Genomic DNA, 15,028 nt, shown 5'->3' on the forward strand with positions numbered 1-15,028 from the left:
ATTTTTTCATGTGTCTGATAGCCATTTGTATGTCTTTATTGGAGAAGTGTCTGTTCATATCTTCTGCCCATTTTTTGTTATGCTTGTCTGTTTGGTGTGTGTTGAGTTTGAGGAGTTCATTATAGATCCTGGATCTCAACCTTTTGTCTGTACTGTCATTTGCAAATATCTTCTCCCATTCCGTGGATTGCCTCTTTGTTTTCTTGACTGTTTCCTTTGCTGTGCAGAAGCTTTTGATTTTGATGAAGTCCCAAAAGTTTATTTTCACTTTTGTTTCCTTTGCCTTTGGAGACATAAATATAAACTCAAAATGGATAAAAGACCTCAACGTGAGACAGGAATCCATCAGAATCCTAGAGAAGAACACAGGCAGTAATATCTTTGATATCAGGCACAGCAACACTCTCAAGATATGTCTCCATAGATACAACTTTTATTTTTAATTTGCTCCCACTATTCTGGTTCATTTTTAAAATTTTATACAGATAATTTTTAGCCTATTTATCATCACAGTGAGATGTCCATTACATCAAATTCCATAATAATCTTTTAACCTGAACTTTTTGATACATATACCCATGTTTTTCTTTTGCTTTTTTATTTCTTCATTTTTAAAAAATTTTAGTTTACTTTAATTTAGTTTATTCTTTTTTTATTTTTATTTTTTAATATTCATATAGAGTTAAACTTCAAGGTAATCCCCTTTCCCCAAAAATGCTACGCCTATAGGTAAACCAATTTTTAATCCCCTTTTATCTTAGGAAATTTGAATCCTTAACAAAGATATCAAGATACATCCAGAAAGAATCAAAATAAACTTCCTCGCCCACACTGAGAATTTATAACCACTCTCCCATCTTTTTCTTCCACCAGTGCTTCTGTGTATTTGTGTTTCTCCTGATAATATATAAATCTTATACTTGGGGTTCTTTTGGACGACGTTCTTTTTTTTTTTTTTTGCATATATATATATTTTTCTCTTGTCATATACATTTATCAGTCTTTTTTTTTTTGTCTGTTTTTATTTGTATACTTCATAAATCTTACCTTGGGGCCCATTTGGTCTGAGCTTTCTCTTTTATCTTCCCTTTTTTTTCCTGTCTTCCTCTCTCACTCTCTTTTTTCTTTTTCTTTTCTTTTTCTCTCATTTGGGTGGGGAATCCTGATTGCTCAGAAGCGTTCCAGGGTGCACCTTGACTGCACCATGGTCGATACATCCAGCTACATCTGTTCAGCCATCTCTCACCAAAATGACTAGGAGGAGGAATGCCCAACAGAAGAAAAATTCAGAGAATGGGGCCTCTGCAACAGAGCTAATGGCTATCGACATAGACAATATGTCGGAAAGGGAATTCAGGCTAACAATTACCTAGGCAATAGCTAGGTTGGAGAAAGCCATGGATGACCAAACGGAATTGATTAGTGCAGGGCTAAAAGCCACAAAGCCACCAGTGATGATGTTCATAATGTTAGGGCAGAACTGAAAGCCACCAGGGATGATATTCACAATGCTCTCAATGAGTTCCAATCTAATCTAAATTCCCTTAAAGCTAGGGTAACTGAGACAGAAGATAGAATTAGTGATCTGGAGGACAAACAGATAGAAAGAAAGGATCAGGAGGAAGACTGGAACAAACAGCTTAGAAGCCACAAAAACAGAATCAGGGAAATAAATGATGCCATGAAACGTTCCAACATCAGAATTATTGGAATCCCAGAAGGGGAGGAGAAAGAAAGAAGTCTAGAAGATATAGTGGAACAAGTTCTCCGTGAAAATTTTCCCAATATCGTGAATTGAACTAGCGCTCATGTACTAGAGGCAGAATGATTCCCCCCCAAGATTATAGATTCTCAAAAGTCCTTGAGACACCTAATAGTATGAATGAAGAATTATAATTGTAGGCAGGCCCTCTTGAAGGCAGCTAGGACAAAGAAGCTCCTTAAGTACAGAGGAAAGCCCATCAGAATAATGTCAGACCTGTTCACAGAAACCTGGCAAGCCAGAAAGGGTTGGCAAGATGTATTCAGGGCACTAAATGAGAAGAACATGCAGCCAAGAGTACTTTATCCAGCAAGACTGACCTTCAAAATGGATGGAGAGATAAAGAGTTTCCAAGACTGGCAAGACTAAAAAGAGTGTGCAACCACCAAGCAGACACTGCAGGAAATATTAAGGGGGGGTTCTATAAAAGAGGAAAAATACTAAGAATATCATTGAACAGAAATACAGAGACAATCTACAGAAAGAAAGACTTCAAAGGTAACATGATGTCAATAAAAACGTATCTATCAATCACTCTCAATGTGAATGGCCTAAATGCGCCCATAAAAAGACACAGGTTGCAGATTGGATAAAACAATACGACCCATCCATATGTTGTCTACAAGAGACCCATTTGGAACCTAAGTATACACCCAGACTGAAAGTGAAGGGATGGAGAAGCATCTTTCATGCCAATGGGCCTCAAAAGAAGGCTGGGGTAGTGATTCTCAAATTAGATAAATTAGATTTCAAACTAAAGACTGTAGTTATAGATACAGAAGGACACTACATCATTCTTAAAGGGACTATCCACCAAGATGATCTAACAATTATAAATACCTATATGCCCAATATGGGAGCAGCCAATTACATAAGAAAACTGTTAATCAAGATAAAGAGTCATATTGATATGAATACACTAATCATAGGAGATCTTAACATGCCTATCTCAGAAATAGATCATCGAAGCAGAAAATCAATAAAGAAACAAGAGCATTGAATGACACATTGGACCAGATGGACCTCATAGATATATACAGAACATTCCACCCTAAAACAACAGAATATTCATTCTTCTCAAGTGCACATGGAACCTTCTCCAGAATAGACTACATATTGGGTCACAAATCAGGACTCAACTGATACCAAAAGACTGAAATTATTCCCTGCATATTCTCAGATCACAATGCTTTGAAACTGAAGCTCAATCATGAGGAAAAGCTCCGAAGGAAATAAAACACCTGGAAGCTAAAGTCCACCTTGCTTAAGAATGCTGGGATCAACAAGGAGATCAAAGAAGAACTGAAACAATTCATGGAAACCAATGAGAATGAAGACACTTTGGTCAAAAACCTATGGGATACAGCAAAGGCGCTCCTAAGGGGGAAATACATAGCCATCTAAGCCTCCCTCAAAAGAATTGAAAAATCCAGAACACACCAGCTGTCTCTACACCTTAAAGAACTAGAGAATCAACAACAAATCAAACCAACTCCACACATAAGAAGGGAAATAATCAAGATTGGAGCTGAGATCAATGAGGTTGAAACCAGAGATACAGTAGAACATATCAATGTGATAACCAAGACAGCATGGTACTGGCATAAAAACAGATACATAGAACAGTGGAACAGAGTAGATAGTCCAGATATGGACCGTCAACTCTATGGTCAAATAATCTTCGACAAAACAGAAAAAAATATACAGTGGAAAAAAGACAGTCTTTTCAATAAATGGTGCTGGGGAAACTGGGCAGCTATATGTAGAAGACTGAAACTCGACCATTCTCTTACACCATACACAAAGATAAACTCAAAATGGATAAAAGACCTCAACGTGAGACAGGAATCCATCAGAATCCTAGAGGAGAACATAGGCAGTAATCTCTTCCATATCAGCCACAGCTACTTCTTTCAAGATATGTCTCCAAAGGCAAAGGAAACAAAAGTGAAGATGAACTTTTGGGATGTCATCAAAATCAAAAGCTTCTGCACAGCAAAGGAAACAGTCAAGAAAACAAAGAGGCAACCCACGGAATGGGAGAAGATATTTTCAAATGACAGTACAGACAAAAGGTTGATATCCAGGATCTATAATGAACTCCTCAAATAACACACACAAAACAGACAAGCATATCAAAAAATGGGCAGAAGATATGGACAGACACTTCTCCAATAAAGACATACAAATGGCTATCAGACACATGAAAAAATGTTCATCATCACTAGCCCTCAGGGAGATTCAATTTAAAAGTACATTGAGATATCACCTTACACCAGAGAGAATGGCCAAAATTAGCAAGAGAGGAAACAACATGTGTTGGAGAGGATGTGGAGAAAGGGGAACCCTCTTCCACTGTTGGTGGGAATGCAAGTTGGTGCAGCCTCTTTGGAGAACAGTGTGGAGATTCCTCAAGAAATTAAAAATAGAACTTCCCTATGACCCTGCCATTGCACTACTGGGTATTTACCCCAAAGATACAGATGTCATGAAAAGAAGGGCCATCTGCACCCCAATGATTATAGCAGCACTGGCCACGGTCGCCAAACTGTGAAAAGAACCAAGATGCCCTTCAACGGATGAATGGATAAGGAAGATGTAGTCCATATACACTATGGAGTATTATGCCTCCATCAGAAAGGATGAATACCCAACTTTTGTAGCAACATGGACGGGACTGGAAGAGATTATGCTGCATGAAATAAGTCAAACAGAGAGAGTCAATTATCATATGGTTTCACTTATTTGTGGAGCATAACAAATAGCATGGAGGACATGGGGAGTTAGAGAGGAGAAGGGAGTTGGGGGAAATTGGAAGTGGAGGTGAACCATGAGAGACTATGGACTCTGAAAAACAATCTGGGGGTTTTGAAGGGGCAGGGGGTGGGAAGTAGGGGTACCAGGTGGTGGATATTATAGAGGGCACGGATTGTATGGAGCACTGAGTGTGGTGCAAAAATAATGAATACTGTTATGCTGAAAAGAAATAAAAAATAAATTTAAAAAAAAAAAAAAAAGAAAGGCCAAAATTGACAAGTGCTCCATGCAATCCGTGCCCTCTCTAATATTCACCACACCACCTGGTTCCCCCAACCTCCCACCCCCCGCCACTTCAAAGCCCTCAGATTGTTTTTCAGAGTCCATAGTCTCTCATGGTTCACCTCCACTTCCAATTTCCCCCAACTCCCTTCTCCTCTCTATCTCCCCATGTCCTCCATGCTATTTGTTATGCTCCACAAATAAGGGAAACCATATGATAATTGACTCTGTCTGCTTGACTTATTTCACTCAGCATAATCTCTTCCAGTCCCATCCATGTTGCTACAAAAGTTGGGTATTCATCCTTTCTGATGGAGACATAATACTCCATAGTGTATATGGACCACATCTTCCTTATCCATTCGTCTGTTGAAGGGCATCTTGTTTCTTTCCACAGTTTGGCAACCGTGGCCATTGCTGCTATAAACATTGGGGTGCAGATGGCCCTTCTTTTCACGACATCTGTATCTTTGGGGTAAATACCCAGTAGTGCAATGGCAGGGTCATAGGGAAGTTCTATTTTTAATTTCTTGAGGAATCTCCACACTGTTCTCCACAGAGGCTGCACCAACTTGCATTCCCACCAACAGTGTAAGAGGGTTCCCCTTTTCCACATCCTCTCCAACACATGTTGTTTCCTCTCTTGCTGAGTTTCATTCTTCTACATAAAGCTGCCCTGTTTTCCCAGCACCATTTATTGAAGAGACTGTCTTTTTTCCACTGTATATTTTTTCCTGTTTTGTCGAAGATTATTTGACCATAGAGTTGACAGTCCATATCTGGGCTCTCTACTCTGTTCCACTGGTCTATGTGTCTGTTTTTATGCCAGTACCATGCTGTCTTGGTGATCACAGCTTTGGAGTAAAGCTTGAAATCAGGTAACGCGACGCTTCTCGTTTTATTTTTGTTTTTCAACATTTTCTTAGCAATTCGGGGTCTCTTCTGGTTCCATACAAATTTTAGAATTATTTGCTCCAGCTCTGGAGAATACCGGTGGAATTTTTATCGGAATAGCATTAAAAGTATATATTGCTCTAGGCAGTACAGTATAGACATTTTAACAATGTTTATTCTTCCGATCCAAGAGCATGGAATGGTCTTCCATCTTTTTGTGTCTTCTTCAATTTCTTTCATGAGTGTTCTGTAGTTCCTAGAATACAGATCCTTTACCTCTTTGGTTAGGTTTATTCCCAGGTATCTTATGGTCTTGGTGCTATAGTAAATGGAATCAATTCTCTAATTACCCTTTCTGTATTTTCATTGTTAATGTATAAGAAAGCCACTGATTTCTGTACATTGACTTTGTATCCTGCCACGTTGCTGAATTGCCATATGAGTTCTAGTAGTTTGGGTGTGGAGTCTTTTGGGTTTTCCATAGAAAGAATCATGTCATCTGCGAAGAGAGAGAGTTTGACTTCTTCATTGCCAATTTGGATACCTTTTATTTCTCTTTGTTGTCTGATTGCTGTTGCTAGGACTTCTAATACTATGTTGAACAAGAGTGGTGAGAGTGGGCATCCTTGTCTTGTTCCTGATCTCAACAGGAAGGCTGAAGCTTTTTCCCATTGAGGATCATATTTGTTGTGGGTCTTTCATAGATAGATTTTAGGAAGTTCAGCAATGTTCCTTCTATCCCTATATTTCGAAGCGTTTTAATCAGGAACGGATGCTGGATTTTGTCAAATGCTTTTTTCTGCATCAATTGAGAGGACCATGTGGTTCTTCTCTCTTATATTAATTTGTTCTATCACATTGATTGATTTGCGAATGTTGAACCATCCTTGTAGCCCAGGGATGAATCCCACCTGGTCATGGTGTTTTTTTGACTGTTTACTCTGCTGTGCAGAAGCTTTTGATCTTGATGAAGTTCCAAAAGTTTATTTTCACTTTTGTTTCCTTTGCCTTTGGAGACATATCTTGAAAGAAGTTGCTGTTGCTTATATCGAAGAGATTACTGCCTATGTTCTCGTCTAGGATTCTGATGGATTCCTGTCTCACGTTGAGGTGTTTTATCCATTTCGAGTTTATTTTTGTGTACGGTGTAAGAGAATGGTCGAGTTTCATTCTTCTACATATAGCTTCCCAGTTTTCCTAGCACCATTTATTGAAGAGACTGTCTTTTTTCCACTTATATTTTTTTCCTGCTTTGTCGAAGAGTATTTGCCCATAGAGTTGACAGTCCATATCTGGGCTCTGTACTCTGTTCCACTAGTCTATGTGTCTGTTTTTATGCCAGTACCATGCTGTCTTGGTGATCACAGCTTTGTAATAAAGCTTGACATCAGGTAATGTGATGCCCCCAGTTTTACTTTTGTTTTTCAACATTTCCTTAGCAATTCGGGGTCTCTTCTGATTCCATACAAATTTCTGGATTATTTGCTCCAGCTCCTTGAAGAATCTTTAAAAAAAAATATGATGTACTATATGTTGGTTAACTGATAATAATAATAATGGAGAGGAGAAGGGATTTGGGGGAAATCAGAGGGGGAGATGAACCATGAGAGACTGTGGACTCTGAGGAACTAAGTGAAGGTTTTGGAGGAGAGGTTGGGGGGAGGTTGGGTAAGCCTTGTGGTGGGTATTTTGGAGAGCACGTATTGCATGGAGCACTGGGCACGGTACATAAATGATGAATTCTGGAACACTGAAGAGAAATTTTAAAAATAAATATAAAAACTTTTAAAAGATTAGGAGAGAAAAGTTGTAATTGGATGTGGATATAAATAAAACAATGTTGGGGGAAAAAATTAAAAATAAATAAATAAATAAATATTTTGAGGTGAAAAGAAATCAATGTGCCATTCACAGTACCTTACTTGAACCATGGCCCACATTCACTGTATTATGAGAGGTGTGCTTATAATGCCTTCTTGATTGTAACTGAGAGTAGGATATAATTATCAGAATGACCTCACTTTGTGCAGAAACCAAGTATCTGAATTATTTCTAGAATAAGAAAGTGTGTTTTCAAAATCCACTTCTGGGTCTGTGATGCATTTAGGATAGTAATTGTGTCTCGATTGGAAATATCTGTAGTTTTAGTGCACCAATGTTTATGGTAAGATGCTCTCCTCCTTCAAGGTAGGGCGGGAGGAAGGCAAAGGTAAATCAGTTGTGAGGACATATGTTACTCTCTTTGTTTTAATAACATTCTAACCTCAATCACAGGGTCACTACACATTGCACTATGATTTCAACCTCTCATGTGCTTAAAATTTCACATTCTCCACATCCCATGTCATATAATCTCCTGTACTTTAATGCATTGCACAGATTTTACTCCATAGATAAGCGTTACACTTAACCCATACATTAATAGCCTGAGGAGTTTATGATGTGAAATTAGTAATTATCTGGTTTCTGTCCTACAGTATTTTATTACAGATTAGTGTTTCATGTATCAGGATTCAGGACAAAATGATATTGTTCAATAATGTCCACTGTATCTGTGTTCCAGCAGGACAACAAACAAGGCTTTCTGCTGCCAAGGTAATGTTGCGATAATCTTATGTTGATAAAATACAACTTCTGCAGAGGCAGGTGACTTTCAGATTACACTCTAAATAGTGTATCTGTATTTTATTCAGATCTCTAAAACTTCATTCGTATTTCATATTGACCTATATAGTAAATATTTAAATAGAAATGGAAACTTGTTATAAACCAAATTATAAAATAAACTACTTAAAATGTAAAATAAAATATCAAGGTCTAAGCACTAAACTAAATATAGATGTGAATTATTTGAAAGCACAGCTGACATGGTTTGTTAGTGGAGCACAGTGGTCAGAGAATGGTCTTTGCAAACAGCCTAGCCAGCTTCCGGTCCTCACTCTGCCCCAAACCAGCATGTGAATTTACACAGTTCTCTCAACTTCTTTGCAGCAAACTTCTTCTCTTTACAATGAAAATGATGCAATGCCAGTGCGTACCTCACGCAGTTACGAAGACCTATAAAAATACCAGAAGTACAGCTATAGCGCTGATTCATGCAGAGTAAGTGCTGTTTCAGTATTACGACTTCCACTCTGGGAAGCTTCTTAACAATAACTAACAACAACAACAACAAAAAAAAAAAAAACGTAATTATTTCTCAGTGAAAATACTGGATATGATACGATTAATATGGTTCTCACATGTGCTCAGGCAGGCCCCTCAGGTTCTCAAGATGATGATCAATCCCTGGGAACTGACAGAATGGGGCCAAAACATTTTGCAGTAGGAATGGTCTACTTATCACAGACCATCTAGGGATTCCAGGAGCTTTCTCTCTTCCTTACCATCCTCTCTTTCTTTTCCACCCTTATTACAGATTCAGGTCCACAGTGCTGATTCTTAAGCATCTGTTTTACACCCACTTCCTGATCATTCTCCTTAAAGGTATCCACAAGACAAAACCAGACTTAAGGTGCAACACATTTCCTCACGATTTGGAATGTAATTTTGTCTTCTATCCTCACAATGTTGGCAGGGTGTGTCCAATGGCACCTCCTGCCTCTTCTGCTTCTCTAACCATTTCTCTCAGCCCCAGGAATGACAGACTTCATAGTTTATCTGCAATGTTTAAATCAGTGACACATTCAGAACTGATCTGTCCCATGCTATAGGTAATGACTGAGGTTGTATGTTTTTTTTCCATTGTAGGTATCAATTTCAGTTTTCTGAAAATGTATGAAGCATTCTCTCCACTTGCTGTCACTTACCATTGCTTTGTCCAGGTGAAACCACCTCATCTTTAGTACTGACTTTTCCAAGGAAGATCCTGGTACTTCTCTCCACCCCCTCCTACCTCTCAAAGTCTTTGGCAACCCCGCAGAAACAAGCCATCAAAGTTACTCATCATATCCAAATCTTTAATAAGCCTTTTTGTTCATAGGGACGTGTGTTGCTATCATTTAGAGGAAAACGTGCTGAATGGCAGAATGGCTTCTAGGGACTTGGCAATAGCAACAATATATTTATCACAGACAACAGTTGGAATCCTGGGCAATTTCTCTCTTCCTTTCCATGATCTCTGCCATTACTACACTGAAGGTAGATTGAGACCCACAGGTTCGCTTCTCAAACACCTGATTATAGCCAACTCCTTGCTAATGCTATCAAAAGGAGTTCCCCAGACATCAGCAGCTTTGGGGTTGAAATATTTCTACCATGATTTGGGACTCAGACTTCTTTTGTACATCCATAGAATGGGCAGGGAAGTGTGCATCAGCAATATCTGCCTCCTGAGTATCTTCCAGAACATCATGATCAGCCCCATGAATTCCTGCTGGAAGGATTTTAAAGTCAAAGCCCCAGAGTATGTCAGCTTCTCCATTTCTCTCTGCTGGATCATGCACATAATGGTAAATTTTATCATGCCTATGTATGTGCTTTATATATCAGGGAAACAGAGCAGCAGAAAAGTCACAAAGAAAAAGGACTTTGGAGTCTGTTCTACTTCCAGTTATGAGACAACTGCAGGGTTAATTTTTATAGCACTGGTAGTATTCCCTGAAGCTTCATTCTGTGTGCTCACAATCTGGGCCAGTGGCTCCATGGTCTTCTTCCTGCACAGGCACAGGCAGCGGGTCCAGCACATTCACAGGCCTAATAACGTCTCCCCTAGATTCTCTGCTGAGTCCAGAACCACCCAGAGCACCCTTGCCCTGGTGACCACCTTTGTGTCTTTTTCCTTCCTCTTTTCCATCTTTCAAGTTGGTGCTGTTTTTATTTATAATCCCAATTGGTGGTTAGTGAAGACCTCTGACCTCAGTTCTATGTGTTTTCCAGTGGCCAGGCCCTTTTTGCTCAGGAGCCGAGACTCTACAGTAACTAGGGTCTGCTTTGTGAGGACAAGAAACACAAAATCCCCTATTCTCACCAGAAAAATATAAATTGTATGATTTTGCACAATTTCCAGTTGTTTATTCTCATTAGACTCAAAAAGTCAACAGAGAATCTTAGAGAGAAGATCTGTATCTTTCTAAGGTAAAAACTACGGGTATTCAGGATTTCCTCAGATGCCTGAATGTCAGGACTATGTGGGCATAGCTGAGGTGAATAAATCAGGGTAGCCTCATCCAGATACATAGTATCTTACTGATAATGGTCTTTTTTTTTTTAAATTTCCTCATTTGAATTCAATTTAGTTAATACATAATGTATTAAAATTTCCAGGGTAAAATTTAGTGATTCATCAGTTGCATATAATATCCTATGCTCATTACATTAGTGCCCTCCTTAATGTCCATCACCCAATTACCCTTTCCCCCATCTCTCCTCCAATCTTAACCAAATATTGCTTGAGGTAAGCTGAATGGATGTGATCCTAGCCCTTTGTCAGATTAATTACAGCATTTGAACTGATGTTTTCATGGGAAACCGTGTGAGGAAATAATGCACTCCATAAATCAGTGTTGGATATTGTTGGAAGATGGTCTAATATGGGTTTTCATGTATGCTCATGCTCTGTGAAAAGAAGCATGAACAGCTTATATTCAAAGCTGTGTTTAGAAAAGAACCTTGGGGGGCACCTGAGTTGCGCGGTCAGCTAAGCATCCACCTTTTGGTTTTGGCTCAGGTCTTGATCTCAGGGTCATAAGATAAAGCTCCATGTTAGGCTCCATGCAAGGGAGGAGTCTACTTGAGATTTCCTTTCTCCCTCTCTCTCTGCCCCTCCCCCTGTCCTCATGCTTTCTCTCACCCTCTCTCTCTGTCTCTCTCTCAAATAAATAAATACATCTTTGGAAGAAAAGAAAACAAAAGGAAAGAAAATAAAACAAAAGGAAAGAAATGAAAAGAGCCTTGGAATAAATGAAACAAGATGGGATCAGGAGGGAGACAAACCATAAAAGACTCTTAATCTCACAAAACAAACTGAGGGTTGCTGGGGGTGGGTAGGGACAGGGTAGTTGGGTTATGGACATTGGGGAAGGTATGTGCTATGGTGAGTGCTATGAAGTGTAAACCTGGTGATTCACAGACCTGTACACCTGGGGCTAATATTATATTACATGTTAATTTAAAAATTTTAAAAAAGAAAAGAAAAGAGCTCTGGAACACTAGACTGACTTATCTACTATACAAGGAAATAAAGATAATGTCTTCCTCAGGAGCAGAGAGCAAAGCAGATGAGCTAGCAGTCCCCTTTAAAAGACTCCATTTTCCTGTACTCAGGCTTTCTCGAGTGTGATGAAAACCAAATGCATGTGTAGAATTAATCTGCAGCACCATGCTTGGAATAAGGTTGGAAAGCAAGGGGACCAAGGGAAACTGTTGCAATCAGGATATTCATGCTGCCTTCTGTGCCCTGCTCCCGCTTGCTCTCTCTAAATTAAATAAGTAAATCCTTAAAAAAAATAAAAACAAAACAGATTCAGAGATAGACACATAGATGACAGAAAACAGATGATAGATTAGATAGATGACAGATCTCTAAAAGTTGGATTATGTGATGAGCTCTGGGTGTTATACACAACTCATGAATCACTGAACAGTACATCAAAAACTAATGATGTACTATAGATTGAATAACTGAACTTAATAAAAAAAATAAAACTTGGTTTATTCTAAAGCAAAAGCTCACCTATTCTCTAAATCAAAATAAATTTAGATATTCAGATTAGGATGGAGACAGGCAAGGGCCAACGGATTTCTATCCAAGTGGAGAAGGAAGTTAAGTTGTTTGGGCAGTCTGGCTACATGGCAGACAGGACAGCAGGACCAGTAGGTGGGGGCATTGCATAGGAACAGGGTGACGATTCAAAAGTCCTCATAGGCAGAGCAGAAATGGAAAATGGAAGAAAAACAACTATTATAAGAGGATACCAAGTCTTTGCCCTAGAGTGCCCTGGTACCTTCTCTCTGTCATTCTTACAATGTCTTTTTTTTTTTATTTTTAATTTTTTATAAACATATATTTTTATCCCCAGGGGTACAGGTCTGTGAATCACCAGGTTACACACTTCACAGCACTCACCAAAGCACATACCCTCCCCAATGTCCATAATCCCACCCCCTTCTCCCAAACCCCCTCCCCCCAGCAACCCTCAGTTTGTTTTGTGAGATTAAGAGTCACTTATGGTTTGTCTCCCTCCCAATCCCATCTTGTTTCATTTATTCTTCTCCTACCCACTTAAGCCCCCATGTTGCAAACGACATATCAGATAAAGGACTAGTGTCCAGAATCTATAAAGAACTTAGCAAACTCAACACCCAAAGAACAAATAATCCAATCAAGAAATGGGCAGAGGACATGAACAGACATTTCTGCAAAGAAGACATCCAGATGGCCAACAGACACATGAAAAAGTGCTCCATATCACTTGGCATCAGGGAAATACAAATCAAAACCACAATGAGATATCACCTCACACCAGTCAGAATGGCTAAAATCAACAAGTCAGGAAATGACAGATGCTGGTGAGGATGCGGAGAAAGGGGAACCCTCCTACACTGTTGGTGGGATTACAATGTCTTTTTATTTATGTATTTTTTTACAATGTCTTTTGAAAATCCATATAGTTCATGGAGATTTTTATGTGTGAATGCAGTCTTTTGAGAATGTACTCTGGAGCCTCAGTTTGACATCTGTCCTTCCACGCAGCAATGTCTAATTTTATGGGGAAGACTGAGGTGAGAACATAGGAGTTCCTGATAGTGTAAACTCCCGGAAATAAGGACAAATTCCTGAGAAATCTTTAGCCATTCAAGGCCGTGGAACTAGTACAGTAAAAAAAGATCTCTGCTAGGATACAGATAGACCCCGCTGATATCTGGGTCATGTGTACAACCAACAGAGTGACCCTAAAGATAATGTTTATATGATGAGATAAAGGAAGTAAAATAAATGGGTGTCCAGGGGAGCAGAGAGATCAAATTGGTGCTGCAAGGTTGGAATTGGATAGGTTGAACAGTGGGGACACAGGTAAAATTCTTGGTGTGCTGTCCTGACCCAGTTGAGAGGTCGTGGTTGGAGGCAAGTCATTCCTCCCCTGCTGAGCTGCTGATTAAGTCCATATGTCAAACCACAGTGAGCCTTGTTCCATTGTAACCTGTCTCAATCCCATTCCGATCTCTTCAGCTCCACAGTAGCCTTGAAAACCAACCACCCTGCAACTACAGTAACAGTGAAAATCAGCAGCCTAGCAGCCACAGGAGGGGGCAAGAATGCTACTGGAACTCCCCAAAACTCAACCCCAGGGAACTTTCACTTTTTAACCTATCTGCCAGCTTACTGAAAATATATTCTCGTGGCTTTTCTCTCTTTGATCTGACTCTGAGCTTGCTCTGTGCATTTGGGCATTCACTAGAAACAATCAGTGGCCATTGTTTAACACTGCAGCCTTTGGAAGGTGACAGTGTGTGGGTATGTGATCCAGCAGTATAAGAAAAGGGCACACAGAAAGTGAGAGAACAGGATAAGAGGAGGTGATGGGAGGACCCAGAGGTTTGGGATATAGGGAGTGCAGATAAAGAGACAATGCAGGGGGATAAAAGGCAAAAGTTTAAATGTTGCTTAGGAGTTAAACTGCAAGGCCAGGCTTAGGATTACAAGGGGACAAAATGTGCAGGGAAAGTAAGGGCAAGGGAGTTATTAGGATCTGGGTGGAAAAGGTATACAGGATGGAATGGGAAAAGGGAATAATGGCAATGGAGAGATGGTGGGCAAGCATGATATAAATGTAAGAACTATATCTATGAACCATCTTGATGACCTTGGATTTGATCATGGTTCCTTAGACATAACAACAAAAGCACAATCAACAGGTGAAAAAATATATAAATCGGACTTCATTATAACTAAAACATTAGTACATCAAAAAACACTATCAGGAGAGTGACAGACACCATACAGGAGAAAACACTTGCCAATCATATACCTGCTAAGATGGTAGTGTCTATAATATAAAGAACTCTTATATCTCAACAAGACAGAAACAGAATTTGAAAATGGATAAAGGATTAAAGAGATATTTCTCTGAAGAAAATATGCAGATGGCAAGAAGCACATGAAAAGATGCTCAGTGCCATTAGTCATCTGGGAAATGCAAATCAAAACCGCAATGAGTCACACCCATTAGAATGGCTTCTATAAAAACAAAAAATTTTTGTGAGAGCGTAGAGAAATTGCAACACTTGAGCATTTCTGGTGGAGATGTAAAATTGTGCATCTGCTATAGAAAATAGTACGGCAGCCCTTCACAAAATTAAACATAAAATTACTGTATGATCCAGCAATTTCAT

The 15,028-nt window shown here is 39.3% G+C and overlaps 1 protein-coding gene across 1 annotated transcript; it reads left to right on the plus strand.

Annotated features, from left to right (window-relative positions):
- Positions 1-9,723: 9,723 nt before the first annotated feature.
- LOC131817391 (vomeronasal type-1 receptor 4-like) lies at positions 9,724-10,677 on the plus strand. The gene has a single exon (XM_059150674.1). The coding sequence runs from the start codon at positions 9,724-9,726 to the stop codon at positions 10,675-10,677; it is 954 nt and encodes a 317-aa protein (XP_059006657.1).
- Positions 10,678-15,028: the final 4,351 nt, after the last annotated feature.

Source organism: Mustela lutreola, chromosome 16 (genome assembly GCF_030435805.1).
Source record: "Mustela lutreola isolate mMusLut2 chromosome 16, mMusLut2.pri, whole genome shotgun sequence".
Lineage (NCBI taxonomy): Eukaryota > Metazoa > Chordata > Mammalia > Carnivora > Mustelidae > Mustela > Mustela lutreola.